The 20,001-nt window shown below is 40.0% G+C and overlaps 1 protein-coding gene across 9 annotated transcripts in view; it reads left to right on the forward strand.

Annotated features, from left to right (window-relative positions):
* Positions 1-18,134, forward strand: part of SLC22A15 (solute carrier family 22 member 15) — a 91,315-nt gene extending 73,181 nt beyond the window's left edge. For 3 of the 9 annotated variants that reach the window (XM_035252565.3, XM_035252566.3, XM_035252567.3), the window contains 4 exons: positions 10,765-10,885; positions 12,734-12,806; positions 14,846-15,034; positions 15,346-18,134. In XM_035252565.3, the coding sequence (XP_035108456.1) occupies positions 10,765-10,885; positions 12,734-12,806; positions 14,846-15,034; positions 15,346-15,435 (473 nt within the window). In that variant the 3' untranslated portion in view covers positions 15,436-18,134. Of the gene's footprint in view, positions 1-10,764; positions 10,886-12,733; positions 12,811-13,693; positions 13,771-14,845; positions 15,035-15,345 lie in introns of all 9 variants that reach the window. The other 6 variants (XR_004727280.3, XR_013520362.1, XR_013520361.1 and 3 more) reach the window with 5 other exon arrangements.
* The last annotated feature ends 1,867 nt before the right edge of the window (positions 18,135-20,001 follow it).

Below are 20,001 nucleotides of genomic sequence, written 5' to 3' on the forward strand. Positions count from 1 at the left end.
AGTGGACAGGTGCTGTGGCTCACACCTGTAATCCTAGCACTTTCGGAGGCCGAAGCAGGCAGATCACAAGGTTGGGAATTTTCTTAACTTGATAATAAAGAGCATTAAGGGAAAACCTACTGTAAACATCACATTTACTGGTGAAAGACTGAATACTTATATTCTCAGATCAGGAAAAAGGCCAGGGTATTCTCACCACTTCTATGGAACATTGTACTGAAAATACTAGTGAATACAATAAAGCAGTAAAAAGAAATTAAAGGGATTTAAATTGGAACAGAAGTAAAACTGTCTTTATTCACCAGGCTACATCATGGTCATGTCATAGAAAATCCTAAGGAGTATACCAAAAGAAATCTGTAAGAATTAATAGATGAACTTAACAGAGTCATATGATAAACAGTTTTCTTTCTACATACTAGCAACAAACAGTTAAAACTGAAACAAACCAATGACATTTATAATAAAACATATGAAAAATGTAGGGATAAATTTTATGAGCTATATATATGACAACAGAAAACCTTTAAAACACTGATGAGAAAAATTAAAGAAGATGAACTGAGTGAATTGGTAACAGTAATAAGTAGATTACCATGCTCATGGATCAGAAGATATGAAGATAACAGTCCTCCCCAAATTGATTTGTCTTCATTCAGTATGGTAGCAATACAATTTCCAGCAGTCTTCTTTTGGTAATAGAAATTGACAAGTTAATAATAACATTTTTATGTAAATTAAAAGGATCTGGACTATCCAAAATAATTTTTATCAAGGAAAAACAAAGTTGGAGACCTTAACCTACCTGATTATAAGACTTAAAATAGGCTGGGCACGGCGGCTCATGCCTGTAATCCCAGCACTTTGGGAGGCCAAGACAGGTCAGGAGTTTGAGACCAGCTTGGCCAACATGGTGAAACCCTGTCTCTACTAATAATACAAAAATTAGCTGGGCATGGTGGTGCACATCTGTAATCCCAGTACTCAGGAGGCTGAGGCAGGAGAATCACTTGAAGCCAGGAGGCAGAGGTTGCAGTGAGCCGAGATCATGCCACTGCACTCCAGCCTGAGCAACAGGGCTAGACTCTGTCTCAAAAAAAAAAAAAAAGACTCACAAGTTACATTAATCAAGACAGTATAATATTGGCATAGAAATATCTATACAGATAACAGAATTGAATATGAAATAGAACCACCTATATGGTCAGTTGATTTTTTTGACAGAGCTGAGATTTCATTTACCTTTTAAAAATGTTTTACTCAGTCATAAGGTACATACAGAAAAGTGTTCATGGTCAATTGATTTTTGATAAAAATGGCATGTTAATTTAATGAGGAAAAGATAACCTTAAAAAAAAAAAATGGTCCTGAAATAACTGGATCTCCATATAAAAAAAAATATAACTTCCACCTGTAAATCTCATTATATGCAGTAATAAACTTGAAGTGGTTGTTAAACTGAAATGTAAATGCTAAAACAATACAACTACTAGAAGAGAACATGGGAGAAAAATCTTAGTGACTTTGAGTTAGGCAAAGATTTCTTAATTAGGACACCAAAAGCACAAAAAGAAAAATATTTGTGATGTAGACTTCATCAAAATTAAAAACTTTTGTTTTTTATTTTTATCTTTTCGATAAGGTGTCTCACTCTGTCACCCAGGCTGGAGTGCGGTGGCGTGATCTCGGCTCACTACAATCTCCATCTCCTGGGTTCAAGCAATTCTTGTGCCTCAGCCTCCTGAGTAGCTGGGATTACTGGTGCCTGCCACCATGCCCAGCTAATTTCTGTATTTTTAGTAAAGTTGGGATTTTGCCATGTTGGCCAGGCTGGTCTTGAACTCTGGACCTCAGGTGATCCACCCACCTCAGCCTCCTAAAGTGCTGGGATTACAGGTGTGAGCTACCACGCCCAGCCTAAACTTTTGTTTTTTAAAAGATGCTACTACAGAAATGAAAAATCAAGATGCAGACTGGGAGAGAATATATGTAAAACATATATCTGATAAAAGACTTGTATCCAGAGTATAGAAAGGACTCATAAATAATAATAAGGAAAAAATGAGCAAAAGATTTGAACAGATGCTTCTCCAAACAGATATAAAAATGGCAAATAAACATGGGGAAAGATGTATAACATCATCAGACATTAGGGAAATGTGAATCGAAAGCACAATATGAGGATCATCATGATGGACGGAAGGCAGGACTAGGCTGCAGCTCTGACCGGGACAGACAGAGCAGCATGTGGAGGCTTGTGTTATGAACCCTAGCTCCAGATCGACAACAAGAACAAACTAACAATCTGAGAGGACCCACAGTCCCTCTGAAGGAAGTGGACTGCTCCTGCTGGACCTGGAGACTCCCCAAATACTGTGAGTGCCCCAACTGTGGAAGTGGGAAAGGGAAATCCTCCTCTCCCGAACACACACCCCCACTGGAAAAACTGAAGGTCTGCTTGCAGGAGAAGTTTTGACCTTACCTGGAGCTGAGTCAATTAAGACAGCCAGCAAAATACAGGGGTAGAGGAAGAGGCAGGAAATGCCCTGGGAGCTCACTGTGTCCCGAGGCAGGCCATTCCTGCCTGGCACCACAGGGATCCATCAGGAGGGTGGCCTAGCCCTGCCCCACCTGACAGGCCTTTTCTATCCACCCTGGTAGCTGATGACAAAAGGCATATAATCCAGGGAGTTCTAGGGCCCAGCCTGCCACTGGTTCCTCCCAATACTACCATAGCTGATGCTCTCTGGAAAGTGCCACCTCCTGGCAGGAGGCCAATCAGCACAAAAATTGCACTCCCCTGCCTCATGGAACCCATTACAGCCCCCTGCCACCTTCACTGGAACTGGCTGGTTTCCACGGCTGAGAGACCCATAGATGGTTCGCATCACAGGACTCTGCTTATAACCCCAGAGTACCATCCCAGAGCCAGGCAGACTTACTGGGTGGCTAGACCCAGAAGAGAGACAACAATCACTGCAGTTCGGCTCAAAGGAAGCCACATCCATAGGAAAAGGGGGAGAGTACTACATCAAGGGAATAACCCATGAGGCAAAAGAATCTGAACAGCAGTATTTAGCCCTAGACCTTCCCTCTGACAGAGCCTCCCCAGATGAGAAGAAAACAGAAAATCAACTCTGAGAAGAAAACAGTAAAACAAAGCTCTTTAACACCTCCCCAAAATCACACTCATTTACCAGCAATGGAGCCAAACCAAGATGAAAGCCCTGATTTACCTGAAAAATAATTCAGGAGGTTAGTTATTAAATTAATTAGGGAGGCACCAGAGAAAGGCAAAGCCCAGTGCAAGGGACTCCAAAAAATGTTACAAGAAGTGAAGAGAGAAATATTGAAGGAAATAGATAGCTTAAAGAAAAGGCAATCAAAACTTCAGGAAACATTGGACACACTTAGAGAAATGCGAAATGCCCTGGAAAGTCTCGGCAATGGAATTGAGTAAGTAGAAGAAAGAAATTCAGAGCTCCAAGACAAGGTTTTCGAATTAACCCGATCCAACGAAGGCAAAGAAAAAAGAATAAGAAAATATGAACAAAGCCTCCAAGAAGTCTGGGATTATGTGAAATAACCAAACCTAAGAATAATTGGTGTTCCTGAGGAAGAAGAGAAATCTAAAAGTTTGGAAAACCTATTTGCGGGATTAATGAGAGAAAACATCCCCAGCCTTGCCAGAGACCTAGACATCCAAATATAAGAAGCACAAAGAACACCTGGGAAATTCATTGCAAAAAGATCACTTAGGCATATTGTCATTAGGTTATCTAAAGTTAAGACAAAGGAAACAATCTTAAGAACTGTGAGACAGAAGCAATAGGTAACCCATAACAGCAGATTTCTCAGCAGAAACACTGCAAGCTAGAAAGGATTGGGGCCCTTTCTTCAGCCTCCTCAAACAAAACAATTATCAGCCAAGAATTTTGTATCCAGTGAAATTAAGCATCATATATGAAGGAAAGATTATCTTTTTCAGACAAACAAATGGTGAGAGAATTAGCCACTACCAAGCCACCACTGCAAGAACTGCTAAAAGGAGCTCTGAATCTTGAAACAAATCCTGGAAACACATCGAAACAGAAACTCTTTAAAGCATAAATCACACTAAAAGCAAAAACAAAAAACGCAGAGTACACAGGCAACAAATAGCACAGTGAATGCAAGGGTACCTCGTGTGTCCATACTAACATAACATTGAATGTAAACGGTCTAAATGCTCCACTTAAAAGATACAGTACTGTGAACAGATAAGAACTCACCAAGCAACTATCTGCTGCCTTCGGGAGGCTCACCTAACGCATTAAAGACTCACTTAAACTTAAGGTGAAGGGGTGGAGAAAGGCATTTCTTCCAAAGGGGTAGCTATTCTTATATCTGACAAAACTTTAAGACAAACTTTAAAGTTTGTTTTTTAACAGCAGTTTAAAAAGACAAGGACATTATATAGTGGTAAAAGGCCTTGTCAAACAGGAAAATATCACAATCCTGAACATATGTGCACCTAACACCGAAGCTCCCAAATTGATAAAACAATTACTAATAGACCTGGGAAATGAGATAGACAGAAACACAATAATAGTGGGGGACTTCAGTACTCCCCTGAAGCAGTAGAGTGGTCATCAAGAAAGAAAGTCAACAGAGAAACAATAGATTTAAAATATACCTTGGAACAAATGGACTTAACAGATACATTCAGAACATTTCATCCAACAGCTGCAGAATATGTATTCTATTCAACAGCACATGGAACTTTCTCCAAGATAGACCGTATGATAGGCCATAAAACGAGCCTCAATGAATTTAAGAAAATTGAAATTATATCAAGCACTCTCTCAGACCACAGTGGAATAAAACTGGAAACCAACTCCAAGAGGAACCTTCAAAGCCATGTAAATACATGGAAATTAAATAGCCTGCTTCTGAATGAGCATTGGCTCAAAAACAAAATCATGATGGAAATTAAAAAATTCTTTGAACTGAATGACAGTAATGACACAACCTATCAAGACCTCTGAGACACAGCAAAGGCAGTGCTAAGAGGAAAGTTCATAGTCCTAAATGCCTACATCAAAGAGACCGAAAGAGCACAAACTGACATTCTAAGGTCACACCTCAAGGAACTAGAGAAATAAGAACAAACCAAACCCAAACCCAGCAGAAGAAAGGAAATAACCAAGATCAGAGCAAAACTAAACGAAATTGAAACAAACAAACAAAAATACAAAAGATAAATGAAACAAAAAGCTGGTTCTTTCAAAAGGTAAATATAGTTGGTAGACCATTAGCAAGATTAAAAAAAGAAGAGAGAAAAATCCAGATAACCTCATTAAGAAATGAAGCAGGAGATGTTACAACTGATGACACTGAAGTACAAAAGATCATTCAAGGCCACTGTGAACACCTTTACACGCATAAGCTAGAAAACCTAGAAGAGATGGATGGACAAATTCCTGGAAAAATACAACCCTTCTAGCTTTAATCAGGAAGAATTAGGTACCCTGAACAGACCAATAAGAAGCAGTGAGATTGAAATGGTCATTTAAAAATTACCAACAAATGTCCAAGACCAGACAGATTCACAGCAGAATTCTACTAGACATTCAAGGACTTGGTACCAATTCTTTTCACACTATTCCACAAGATAGAGAAAGAAAAAACCTTCCCTAATTTATTCAATGAAACCAGCATCATCCTAATATCACCACCAGGAAAGGATATAACCAAAAAAAACTACAGACTGATATCTTTGATGAACATAGATGCTAAATTCCTAAACAAAATACTAGCTGAATCCAACAACATATCAAAAAGAAAACCCACCACAATCAAGTGGGTTTCATACCAGGGATTCAGGGATGGTTTAACATACACAAGTCAGTGTGATACACCACATAAACAGAATTAAGAACAAAAAAATCACATGATCATCTCAATAGATGCAGAAAAAGCATTTGACAAAGCCCAGCATTACTTTATGATTATAACTCGGCATACAAAGGCATACCTCAATGTAGTAAAAGCCATCTATGACAAACCGATAGCCAACACAATACTGAATGGGGAAAAGTTGAAAGCATTCCCTCTGAGAACTGGAACAAGACAAGGATGCCCACTCTCACCACTCCTCTTCATCATAGTACTGGAAGTCCTAGGCAGAGCAATCAAGACAAGAGAAAGAAATAAAGGGCTTCCAAATCGGTAAAGAGGAAGTCAAACTGTTACTGTTTGCTGATGATATGATTGTTTACCTCAAAAACCCTAAAGACTACTCCAGAAAACTACTAGAACTGATAAAAGAATTCAGCAAAGTGTCTGGATACAAGATTAATGTACACAAATCAGTAGCTCTTCTATACATGAATGGCAGCCAAGCAGAGAATCAAATAAAAACTTAACTCCTTTACAACAGCTGCCAGAAAAATAAAATACTTAGAACTATACCTAACCAAGGAGTCAAAAGACCTCTGCAAGGAAAACTACAAAACACTGCTGAAAGACATCATAGATGACACAAACAAACAGAAACATATCCCCTGCTCATGATGGGTAGAAACAATATTGTGAAAACGACCCTACTGCCAAAAGCAATCTACAACTTTAATGCAATCCCCATCAAAATACCACTATTATTCTTTACAAAATTAGAAAAACACTATTCTAAAATTCATACAGAACCAATAAAGAGCCCACATAGCCAAAGTAAGACTAAGCAAAAAGAATAAATATGGAGGCATCACACTACCTGATTTCAAACTATACTGTAGGGCCATAGTCACCAAAACAGCATGGTAGTGGTATAAAAATAGGCACATAGACTAGTGGAATAGAAGAGAGAACCCAGAAATAAACCCAAATACTTACAGCCAACTGATTTTCAACAAAACAAACAAAAACATAAAGTGGGGAAAGGACAGCCTTACACCCTTTTCAACAAATGTTGCTGGAATAATTGGCTAGCCACATGTAAGAGAATGAAATTGGATCTTCATCTCTCACCTTATAGAAAAATCAACTTAAGATGGATTAAGGACTTAAATCTAAGACCAGAAACTATAAAAATACTAGAAGATAACACAGGAAAACCCTTCTAGACATTGGCTTAGGCAGGGATTTCATGACCCATAACCCAAAAGCAAATGCAATACAAACAAAGATAAATAGCTGGGGCTTAATTAAACTAAAGGGCTTTTGCATGGGGAAAGGAGCAGTCAGCAGAGTAGACAGACAACCCACAGAGTGGGAGAAGATCTTCACAATCTAAACATCTGACAAAAGACTAATATCCAGAATCTACAGCAAAGTCAAATATCAGTACGAAAAAAATCCAACAATCCCATCAAAAAGTGGGCTAAGGACACAACAATTCTCAAAATAAGACATAAAAATGGCCAACAAACGTGAAAAAAATGCTCAACATCACCAATGATCAGGGAAATGCAAGTCAAAACCACAATGTGATACCCCCTTACTCCTGCAATAATCAACAAATATAAAAAACAGGAGATGTTGGCACGGATGCAGTGATCAGGGAGCACTTCTACACTGCTGGTGGGAACGTGAACTAGTACAACCACCATGGAAAACAGTGTGAAGATTCCTTAAAGAACCAAAAGTAGAGCTACCATTTGATCCAGCAATCCCACTACTGGGTGTCTACTCGGAGGAAAAAAAGTCATTATTCAAAAAAGATACTTGCACATGTATGTTTATAGCAGCATGATTCACAGTGCAAACTCGGGGAACCAACCCAAATGCCCATCAGTCACCAAGTGGACAAACAAACTGTGGTATATAGATACGATGGAATACTACTCAGCCATAAAAAGGAATGAATTAATGGCATTTGCAGCGACCTGGATGAGATTGGAGACTATTATTCTAAGTGAAGTAACTCGGGAATGGAAAACCCAACATCATATGTTCTCACCAATATGTGGGAGCTAAACTATGAGGATGTAAAGGCATAAGAATGACACGATGGACTCTGGGGACTTGAGGGAAAGTATGGGAGGCGGTGAGGAATAAAAAGCTACAAATAGGGTGCAGTGTACACTGCTCAGGTGATGGGTGCATCAAAGTCTCACAAATCACCGCTAAAGAACTTACTCAAGTAACTAAATACCACCCATACCCCAATAACTTATAGAAAACTTAAAAAAAATGAAAATGGTGAAACCCCGTCTCTACTAAAAATACAAAAAATTAGCTGGGCATGGTGGCTCGTGCCTGTAATCCCAGCTACTCAGGAAGCTGAGGCAGGAGAATTGCCTGAACCCAGGAGGCAGAGGTTGCGGTGAGCCGAGATCGCGCCATTGCAGCCTGGGTAACAAGAGCGAAACTCCGTCTCAAAAAAAAAATGAAAATGAAACCACAACAAGACACTACAGCACACTGATTAAAATGACAGAAATTACAGAGATTGCAAATGTTGGTGATTAAGAGGAATTGTAACTCATAGACACTGCTAGTAAAAATACAAAATGGTATAGACACTCTGGAAAATGTTTAGCGGCTTGTTTTAAAGTGAAAGAATCACTTACTATATGACCCAACTTTACTCAAGAGAAGTGGAAACCTAGATCCACACAAAGACTTTGATGCAAATGTTCATAGTGGCTTTTTTTAATAATAGCCCCAAACTGGAAGGAACCCAAATGCCCATCAGCTGATGAATGGATAAACAAATTGTGGTATATCAACACAATGGAAAATTAGTCAACAACAAAAAAGGAATGAACTATGTCCTATCATGCTAAATGAGAGGAGCGACACACAAAAGTCTACAAACAGTATCACATGATTGTGAAATTCTAGAAAAGGTGAAACTATGGTGACAGAGATTCGTGTGTGTATACTTTTTTTTTAAGCCAAAGGGAAGCGAAATGTACTGTGATTCTTATCCCATTTTCTTATTATAGTAGAGGACCTGTAGCAGTCTTAAAGATTTATAACATGTGAACAATCAAAACGAACAATTTGCTTAGAATCACAATACATTTGTATTTTTGTGGATGACAAATTTGTATTTTTGCTATTTTGGATCAGTTAAATGTGACTATATCATACTAAGACATTTTTTTTCTGATGACCCCAAATGGTCTCTGGAAAATCTTCCAGAAAAATCGTTCTGAGAATGATGTCCTTAGCAGTTGCACTATTGGAGTACATTTATAGCCTCCTTGAGTTCAGTATTTGAAGGATATAAGTGTTTTGAGATTTCCTTTTTTAAAAAGATGGTTTAGTTTTATTTATGTCTTTTCAATCACTCTTTTTTCTAGACCATCACTTTGAACATTCATTGGTAACAGCCAATAATACCTGATTTTCAGATAAAGAATCCAGGGAACCAGTCTAATGGCTGCAAAGCCTTCCTGAGCATTTGCCAGGACCAACAGCCCAGCAGCCCCACAGGCAGGAGTCCCAAAAAGAGTAAGAAGTCATTTTCTCATAATCAAACCTGTCTGAAATGGACATGGGCTATCTTGAGGAAAAAGTGAATTTCCCTGGTTTAGGTGGCAACTGCAGACCCTGTTGGCAGGCACGTATGAGAGAAGTTTTAAGCATCAGATGGGATGTTGGACTAACACATGCACTCTGTGGGCATGTAGCAGGACCCAGGCTTCCTAAACGGGCTACAGCTGGAGCGATTCTCAGCCTATGATGGAAAACTTCATCTAGCTTTAGATCTTATGGATATTAAGAAGATAGACTTTCTGTGACACAGCCTTGGAATCCGGATTTCAACGAGGGCAGCTCTTTAGCCTGTTGAAAATATAAGTGCCTCTGTACAGTTCTGAAAGATACCATTACAATGGTATGTTAAAAATGAAACATAATTACTATCAATTAGTAATTCAAGTGAGAAATTGAGGAGTAAAAGAAGTTTTATATTTAGATTCTTGTTCTTTAAAGAACATTGGCCAGGTGTAGTGGCTCACACCTATATTCTTAGCACTTTGGAAGGCTGAGGCGAGTGGATTACCTGAGGTCAGGAGGTCGAGACCAGCCTGGCCAACATGGTGAAACCCTGTCTCTTCTAAACATACAAAAATTAGTCAGGCGTAATAGCGGGTGCCCATAATCCCAGCAACTCAGGAGGCTGAGGCAGGAGAATCGCTTGAGCCCAGGAGGCGGAGGTTGCAGGGAGCCAAGATCGCACCACAGCACTCCAGCCTGGGCAGCAAGAGCAAGACACTGTCAAAAGGAAAGAAGGAAGGGAGGGAGGGAGAGAGGGAAAGCGTCTTTGATCTTCTGGTAGTAATTGAATGGCGTTTGTTTCTTGCCTTCTAAATGAAAGACCAGGAAAGGCAAATTGCAGATAAGAGCTTTTCTGGAGCTTACCTCTATCTCAAGTAATTATCAGGGCTTGTTGTGCAGACCACTGTTTTTACATCATTGATTATGTGAGTAAGATGGGAAGAAAGGAGAGTCAAGTCACACCCTTGGAAGATGAAACTTATAATTTGTATGATAGTACAGAAGTTTTCAGGGTACCCTCATTCAGGAGTAAGTGAAAGTTTATCACACTTAATGACACCAGTCTATAAGTTTTCAAGGGTAGAGCCAAAACACTGAAAAATAGTTGTGTGTGTTTGTGTGATTACGAAACCTTCTGAATGTGTGTTTGGTTACACTACCTCTTTGCTCTTTGAGATCACCGTGAATGCTGCCTGCTGCATCAGAATGAAATGTGCCATTTAGAGGAATTGTTTTAACTGTGGGTCTCACAGGCACCGTCCTTGCCCTCCTCAGACACAGGTGTGTTTGCAGTGGTGAACAGCCATTCCTTGTCGTTGCTGGGGAAGCTGACCATCAGTGCTGCATTTAACATCGTTTACATCTACACCTCTGAGCTCTACCCTACGGTCATCAGGTATGTGTCTCAGAGCCGTGCGTTCTTCACACATTCTACACTTTGTCATCCATTCTTGCACCAACAGGGGTGGTACTCGTTTCATCTGCTTCTGGAGTTAGTGTGGGGCAGCGGTAATTCAGCAGCAGTTTAGGCTGAGAACCTGCCTTTGCAGACTGCTGCTCTCTGCCTGCCTAGCTAGGAACATGTCACTTCATGGTGGACCGAATTCCCTAGTGTAAGTTGTAAGAGAAGTACTCTACGCTGGGCATATTCTGTCACCCAAACAGTGCATAGATGCTGTTATTATTTTGGTGGGTTTATTTATTTACTTACTTATTTATTTAATTTTTGAGATGGAGTCTTGCCCTGTTGCCCACCCTGGAGTGCAATGGCTTGATCTCGGCTCACTGCAACCTCCGATTCCCAGGTTCAAACGATTCTCCTGCCTCAGCTTCCTGAGTAGCTATGATTACAGGAGCTTGCCACCACACCCAGCTAATTTTTATATTTTTAGTAGAGACAGGGTTTCACCATGTTGGCCAGGCTGTTCTGGAACTCCTGACCTCGTGATCCCCCTGCCTCAGCCTCCCAAAGTGTTGAAATTACAGGCATGAGCCACTGTGCCCAGCCAGTGGTGGCCTTTATTCCGTCACCCATCCTGCATCAGACATAATAGACAAGGGGGCAAGCTCCCTATTTTCTCAGAGCCTACATTTTAACACAAAATACACCCATTTTTGAAAGATAATTTCATGTAGTAATAAGAGAATATCAGAGTTAAACAGTAGTTTTTAAAGCTGGGTTCTTAATAAGATTTGCTTATATTGAAAAGAACAAATATCCAGCCTAAATTTCCCTTCATAAAATAAGTCTAAAAGCAAAAAACACACCGAAATTTCAAGGATGGGGGTGCAGCTGAGGCTTTGCAGAACTGCTTCTGTGGCCTGGGCAGGTATTCTCTCAGCCAGCCCTTTCCCAATCTCTTAGAGGACCATTCCAAACTATCCTTCCACTTCCCTCATCCATGCAAGAAGCCTCGTGGTTCTTTCTGCCTATTAATTTAAAATTATTATTTCCTAGTAAGAGATCAGAGTGTCTGCATTTTCCCAGTTGGTCCTATAACCTACTTTACCTGGCTACTGGCTATAAAACTAGGATGATGATTTTGTCCAAACTGTGACAATTTGGAGAGCAAATGTGGGTGTTATGAACATTTCAGCTGGGATTACAGAGTGTTGTATCCCTCTACCCAAAACCGTGAATTACCATTCTCTCTCCCTCCCTCCCTCCCTCTCTGCTTCCCACCTTTTTTATGCCTGCACTCCCCATAAAGGTGTTCTTGATTTCCCGACAGTCCACACTTGGTCAATTTCTATGTATATGCTTAACACTTTGTTAATTAGTTGAGTTTAAATAAATGAGCAGCCTTTTCAGATCACAAAACCCTGCCTCTCTGTAAGAGATCGAAGGCATAAAAATTCATGAGAACTTTTAATCTAAAAATATTGAAATGCTCATTTCTGTATCATCCTCTGTGCACGCACTGTTCAGTATGGTAGTTACTAGCCTCGTGTAGCTATTTAAATGTAAATTAAATTCATTAAATAACATTCAGTTCTTCATCCTTACTGGCCACATTTCAAGCACTCAGTAGGGTATGTGTCTAGTGGCTTCCACATTGGACTGGGTGATTATAGAACATTCTTAGCATCTCAGGAAGGTCTAGTAGGCAGCTCTAGAACTCACTGCTCTCTAGGATCCTGTGCTTCCACTTCAGGACATGCTATTCAAGGTCCACCGCTGCCCCACAAGTGTCTTAATTCCCCCACTAGAACTTACTGACGTGTTTTTACTTATGCTTTTCAGGAATGTTGGGCTTGGAACTTGTTCCATGTTCTCCCGAGTTGGTGGGATTATTGCTCCCTTCATCCCCTCACTGGTTGGTTTGTACCTTCTAGCTTTGTTTTTCTTGATTCTCTGCTTTGCAAATGCTTATGCTTTTAAGTAGAAAGAGGTGATGAACAGATGTCATTTAAGATCAGCTGACACAAATGTCCCTTTTAGATAGCACTCCATCAGGGCAGATGAACTCTTATCGAGGATTCATTTGCCTCCAATGGGTCTGAGTTTTTGTTCATCTGGATTCATTGGAGGGTCTGCTAATGCCACTGTGCCCCATTCCTGTCCCCACAAAAAAGTCAGTCAACTGATAAATATGTATGACACTTCGGCTGTGTACTGGGTTCCATGCTGAGCACTTGATAGATTCATCACATGCAGTTCTCATTGTGACCATAAAAGGTAGGCATTGTTGTTACCCTTGTATTAAATATGAGAAGTGCTACAGAAAGAGGTTAAATACCCTTCCCCAAGAACACACCTCTTGGAAAACATTAGAGCAGAAACATGCCTCGCACTCTATCTGTTAATATTTTTTTGAAATTTTCCAAGTTTGATAGTCAAAGAAAAGGAAACAGATTAAATGACAGCCCTAAAATCCGTCATCTTAAAATGCTCAGAATCTGAGAAAGAACCCAGGGGACCCCTATGCAAGTCTCTCCTTAGTTTGATTTGTGACTTTCCCCAGCCAAGACCTTTTGAAAGGCAACTAGATTTGGAGTGGGGCTTGTGGACCTGTTCTGTGGACAACTGTTCATTACTTAGGCAGGTCTCTGAAATGCCGTTGTAACCTTTTCATTTTCTGAGGTGCAGTACATTTCCCTTCTCTGAGTATCTCTTTCCATTGTCTCACGATTAATTTTAGGCCACAAGACCCTTCTCATGAAGGGGTCCTGTTAGGTCTGTGTTTTATTCTGCAAAATATAGGTGCTGTTAAAGATGTCTGACCTCGGATGCTATCACGGAACATTGTAATACCCAGCACTGTGTCTCCGTTGCTTCCTGTAAGTTTAGAAGGGAAAGTGTGTGTTCCCCTCATTTCAGCAACAGGCCCACAGTGCTGGACATATGTTTGCATGTAGATGGCTAGAGATAAGAGATTCTCCTCCTCCCTCTTCCTCCTCATCCCCCTCTTCCACTCTGTTCTGTCTCTCCCTTCTCCTCCCCCTTCTCCCTTTTCCACCTCCTTCTCCATTATCTCTTCACTTTGAAAAATCAGGAAAAATTTGTCTGAGGGGAAATTATAATTAGTAGTGGACCTATCCATGCAATTTGTAAGCCTAAATCAGAAGATCATAAAGCTTAGCAGGAATTCTAGAATGTTGATCATCTCAGAAAAGCCCCAGAGAAGCACCCTGGAAGCCACTGTTTTTCATGTTTTCTTTGAACCTGTTTTTAATTAAATGTTTCCGTTTTCCTGAATATATGTTTTGGGTCTTTGAAACAATTGTTTGTATCACCAGCCCTTTACCATGTTCAATTTAAGAAGTTTATAAGCCATATGCCTATGGTAGGGTTGATTTTTTTAAAAGAATGTTTACGCCTTTAATCCCTAGATGTCTCGGTTATGGTGTTAAGGTATATGGGATGGTTTGGCCAATTCCAGGATTGAGAACTTTAAAGTTCATCATCAGCAAGTATTTTTGGGGCGCCTCTGTGCGAAGTGTGTGTGTGTGGAGAACACTGTTATAAGTTGCTTGTTCACGTGGAATGGAAGCCAAACTATGAGATGATGTCCTGTCAACTCTGGCCATATACGCCTGCCTGCTCAGAGGCAGCCTGACCTCTTCTCCCATAGTACCCACCCCAGGCATGAAATTGCTGCTTCTGATCCACAAACCAGTGCTGTCCTTTTATTTACTACCAGCTCTGCATGCCCAAGGAATGATTCTCTGATTTCCCAGGGTAATTCTTTACGTGGAAAGAAGTGGAGGCTTCACTTATAGTGAAGTCTAGTGGGAGGCCATGAAATGGGTGCTACACGTGACAGTTTCTCAGTCGTGAGACTGCCTGCCTTTCATCCTGAGGAAACTAACACTCTGGGTTTGCTTGTTTTCGTTCCACTCCCTGCCTCCGCAGAAGTACGTGCAGTGGTCTTTACCATTCATTGTCTTCGGAGCCACCGGCCTCACCTCCGGCCTCCTGAGTTTGTTATTGCCGGAAACCCTTAACAGTCCCCTGCTAGAGACGTTCTCTGACCTTCAGGTGTATTCATATCGCAGGCTGGGAGAAGAAGCGTTATCTTTACAGGCCTTGGACCCTCCACAGGTGTGATATTTTTCTTAATCATTATACCACTTGGATGTTGGCAGTTATTGAAAAAAAGGAAGTTTGGGTTAAATTAAATAGAACTCAGTAAAACTGCTGGAAAACAAAGGTAGGATCTAACAGTGGCTGATTTTCAGAGAAATAGAGATGATCGATGATTCATTAGCTTTCCTAGAACACTTTAGGAGCTGATTTCTTGGGGGAATAGATGTCATAAAAATACATTTGTCAGTTCAATAGCTGCATGGTAGTTTCCATTTCAGAAATGTCATGACATCATTTCACTGCCCTTTTCTTCTTTCCTGTCTCAGTGTGTGGACAAGGAGAGCTCTTTAGGGAGCGAAAGTGAGGAAGAGGAAGAATTTTACGATGCCGACGAAGAGACTCAGATGATCAAGTGAAGAGCCCTAGACTCCCGCTAAGAAGCAAAGGATCGTCTTTTATGCCTCTGGCTAAGGCAGGTTCTCATGACTCTTAAGACAGTTGTAGAAAGAGAGGCTTGGCTTGAACGTACATAGATGGTACCCGGCGTGGACTGATGTTTTTAGGCCCAGAAGTTGGAGAAGAGATCTCATGAGAAACAACATCACTGCATTGAGAATAGTTGTTAATTTGTTTAAAGTTTAAGTTCTGCTCAGAATCATAACACCTGGCAGAACAGCCCAAACCCACATTCCAGAGTGGTAGGCTCATTTGTTTCTAGTGGTTTCATCATGTCGCTTTTCCTTCATCGTGATCTAAATAAAGGCGGGTATGTAAAATTTCTCACTATTTTGGAGGAGTAAGATAAGCTATCCTTAAGATTTAATCTTTATACTCTTGATGTTGGACATTTGCCCCTATCAGTGGCTCCTCAGGAATATTCTGGTACAGGTTAACATCAGCATTTTAATTTTGTGTCCAGGGAAAAGCACCCAGAAGTCATCTGTGTGTCCCGAGACCCTCCAGCTTTTTCTCAGCTGATGAAATGTGAGTCCTCAGCTTGGTACCCAGCCTGCTGGTTGACCGGGGTTCCTCCTGCCTTGAGTCCCACAGATGATTCATTAGGAAAATCCAGATGTACCAAAGCAGTTTACTGAGAGTCGGTGGTGTGGCTGTGGCTGCCTATCAGCTCCCTTGGATACTATATCGTGTGATTACATCCAGCAAAATTTCCATCTGAGATTCTAGTACTTCGAAATCCTGCCTAATAAATGAGAAAGCTTTAAGGAGAGGGCAGTTAAACAGTGACATGTTGAGTACCTGGAGGGAAAAAAAAGGTAGTTTTTAATAAGGGAGAAAATAAAATTATCTTTGATAAATTTTTGTTTGTTTTGCTTTCAGTATTGTGCCGGGAGGGATTTGAACAATATTTAAGAATCTCTTGTCCTAAATCTAATTAGACAGCCCCCACCTGTTTCATTAGAATGGAAGGTTCAGCAATTTCATAGGAAATGTTGGTTTTTCATTAAGTGCTACCAGCTTTCACGTGAATCAGAATTATAATTGATTTCCTAAAATCATGTCCTGAAAATACGTTTTCCCATGAAACTCAAATACTATGTTAAATAGGAATATAAACCTGGAGTCAACAAGCTTAGGCAGCATTGATTTAGGTCACTTTCCCAACGAGGAAAATTTCTGTGTTTTCAGAATTTCCATTTCTTTTTTTTTCTTTTTGAGAGGGAGTTTCGCTGTTGTTACCCAGGCTGGAGTGCAATGGCGCGATCTCGGCTCACCGCAACCTCCGCCTCCTGGGTTCAGGCAATTCTCCTGCCTCAGCCTCCTGAGTAGCTGGGATTACAGGCACGCACCACCACGCCCAGCTAATTTTTGTATTTTTGGTAGAGACGGGGTTTCACCATGTTGACCAGGATGGTCTCGATCTGTTGACCTCGTGATCCACCCGCCTCGGCCTCCCAAAGTGCTGGGATTACAGGCTTGAGCCACCGCGCCCAGCCCAGAATTTCCATTTCTACTAACCTCTTGGAGAAAAGGAAATTGTATTAGAGGTAAATGGAAGATGTCACTGTGACTGCCTCTGGAAGTGCTGGAAGCATCGCCCCGATTGGCTCCAAATACGTTTCACTGCACATTGACTTCTGGTTTGCACTGTATCATTATGTACCTTTGTCATTGTTATTTTTATGTCTTTTGTGCCCTTGATTATTAATTAGGCTCTTTATAAACATAGGCCATCTCTACTGCTGTTTATTTTTCCCTGCTGTGCCCAGAACTTTGACCTAGGCACAGTAAGGACCTAGTAAATATCACTGTTTCTAGCCATCAGGGAGATTGTGGAACTCCTCCCAGTATGCTTTTTGCAAACTCCAGGCAAGTATGACCCGAACTCCCAAATTGTTGTATCCTGCTTGAGTTTCTCTAGAAAATAGATACCTTCTCACCGTCAGAATAGGAAGAGAGGAAGAACCTACAAAGACACTTAAAAGTTCTTCCTAAACGGTGGTTGGGAATTTAAATCATAATTTTTGATTCATTGGAGCTTTCTTTGTATTATAAGAGTAGTATATCCCATTACAGAAAATTTGGAAACTAGACATTTAGAAATGTATCACTCATATGTCCAACATCGAGAGAAAACCAGTGTTATGGCTATATTCCATTTGAAGACCTATTGGGAGTCCATCTCTTTAGTGGCACTGGGTTCCACTGCCTCTGGCTAAACAGAGTTCAATGAGTTCTATCCGAGTTTCTTAGCTGTGGAGTAGAAAATAGGAGGGAGACATCTACAATTTGAATAGGTGTTATTTAATAAGGTGAGGCTGGCCATCAGTTGCTTATGTCAGATGTGTCACTAAATTTTCTTTCTGGATAGTCCTTGAGCAAAATTTAATAAGTAACTGTTTTTTATTTCTGCTGCCTTTATAAAATCAAAATTTTCTCTTTTTGATAACTGTTGAAGACTATTGATGTAGAGAATGTGTATGTGTGTTTATTTGTATTGATTAAATTATTGGAAAACTTTTCATTGATAGTGATGTATTTTGGTTGTGCAGATGGTTTGTAAAAAGTATTCTGTTTTTTTTTAAAATTCTATTCAGAATTAATTTTTTTTCTCCTAAAGTGAAGCCAGAAAAATAAATGTAAGATATATAAGAAACCCCAGAGTTTTGAGGGTGAAAGTTCTCCTTAGCAGCTTGTCCAAAATATTTACACCACACAAATATTTAGAAAGAAACCATGTTGAAATTTTCTGATTTTGTGAGTTACAACCACAGCCCATTAAAGTCAATACTTGTTATTTGGCTGCTTTCAAGCTATGCAGATATTCTTTAGTATTTAAAAATGAGCAAATAAACAAAATGAGGCAAATAAATGAAGAAAATGAGTTTCCGAGACACTGCTTAAGTGGCCATAAATTGGACAGAATTTTTATGGTGGGCAAACTGATGAAGATAAAGATACTTTTAGCAGGTGATTTATATTTGTAAATGTAAATATAAATTTATAGTACATATTGAAATAATGGTCACTACTATATCAGAATTAAAAAGCAGTCTCGCGTTAGGACTTCTCCATACAGATTCTTTATTATTGGTTCTTAAATTGGAAAAGTATCTATAAATTATTATATTTTTTAACTTAATAAAATGCAGAAATTTCAGCTTCTTGTGGATTTAATAAAGAATCATACAACATAGGCCTTTTCTCTTTTCTCCCAAAATGTCTCAAAATCTGCTGTGGTAGCTTTGACAAGTTGGGCAAATGCACAATCTGCTCGTAATGATAAGTAACATGTGGGACAGGAGTTGTAGCAAAGTTGTGGACTCATGGACACAAAAGGTAACTATCAAAATACTTTTAGAATGAGGAAAATGCAAAGACAATGCATTGTGAAAGATCCATCAATATAGTACATAAACGGAGAAAGAGCTTATGATTACCTCAATAGAAAAATAAGCATTATTTGACAAAATTCAGCCCCCATTCAAAACAAAGCTGTTAGTAGAGTAGGAGTAAAATGACGCTTCCTCAGTAAAAGAAGACACACTACAGTACAGGTGGTAAACTGGCGCACAGGATCTCTTCGCCTTCCTGGTACCTTAGTCTTCAAACTGTTTTTCAAATCATAACCCAGATTAAGAAATGTGTTTTATATATTCATCCTCTCATGCTTCCCCGCTTACAAATATATATGTACATTTAAAATATCTATGAATCATAAAATGTATATATTTTATGCAATAATACTTAACCTTGCTAGGCATACTGATAAATTCTGATCTATTTTACTTTTTAAAATGCCATTTATGACCCAATACATGGATAGCATAACCCGCTAATAGGTCACAACCCATAGTTTGAAATCCACTGGTCTACACTTACCTTCTTATACTGCAGAGGCTTTAAAGCTAAAATGTGGCTGGGCGTGGTGGTTCGCGCCTGTAATCCCAGCACTTTGGGAGGCTGAGGCGGGTGGGTCACTTGAGGTCAGGAGTTTGAAACCAGCCTGTCCAACATGGCAAAACCCTGTCTCTACTAAAAATACAAAATTAGCCGGGCATGGTGGTGCATTCCTGTAATTCCAGCTACTTGGGAGGCTGAGGCAGGAGACGTGCTTGAACCTGGGAGGTGGAGGTTGTAGTGAGCTAAGATTGTGCCACTGCACTCCAGCCTGGGCAACAAGAGCAAAACCCCATCTCAAAAAAAAAAGCTAAAATGTATGTTTTCTGAATTGCTTGCGGGTAGGTTTTCCCCTTGCAGCCCGGGGCAGTTTGGTTTCCTTCAATCAGGTACAAATGGAACTTTCAAGGTAGAAGCAAGGTGGAGGCCATACTTTGGAAGAGTCTGCTTTTTTCTGCTCAGATTCACAGTGGTGGGGCGATTTGGTTTCTCTGAGGCAGTATCAGCCAGAGATGTTGTCAGTCAGTCAATATCGATTAAAATCTTAAGATTTTTTAATAAACCTGGAATAATACTTCCAGTATTCACATGGAAAAGCAAAGATCCAAAAATACTCAAGACAA

Source organism: Callithrix jacchus, chromosome 7 (genome assembly GCF_049354715.1).
Source record: "Callithrix jacchus isolate 240 chromosome 7, calJac240_pri, whole genome shotgun sequence".
NCBI lineage: Eukaryota > Metazoa > Chordata > Mammalia > Primates > Cebidae > Callithrix > Callithrix jacchus.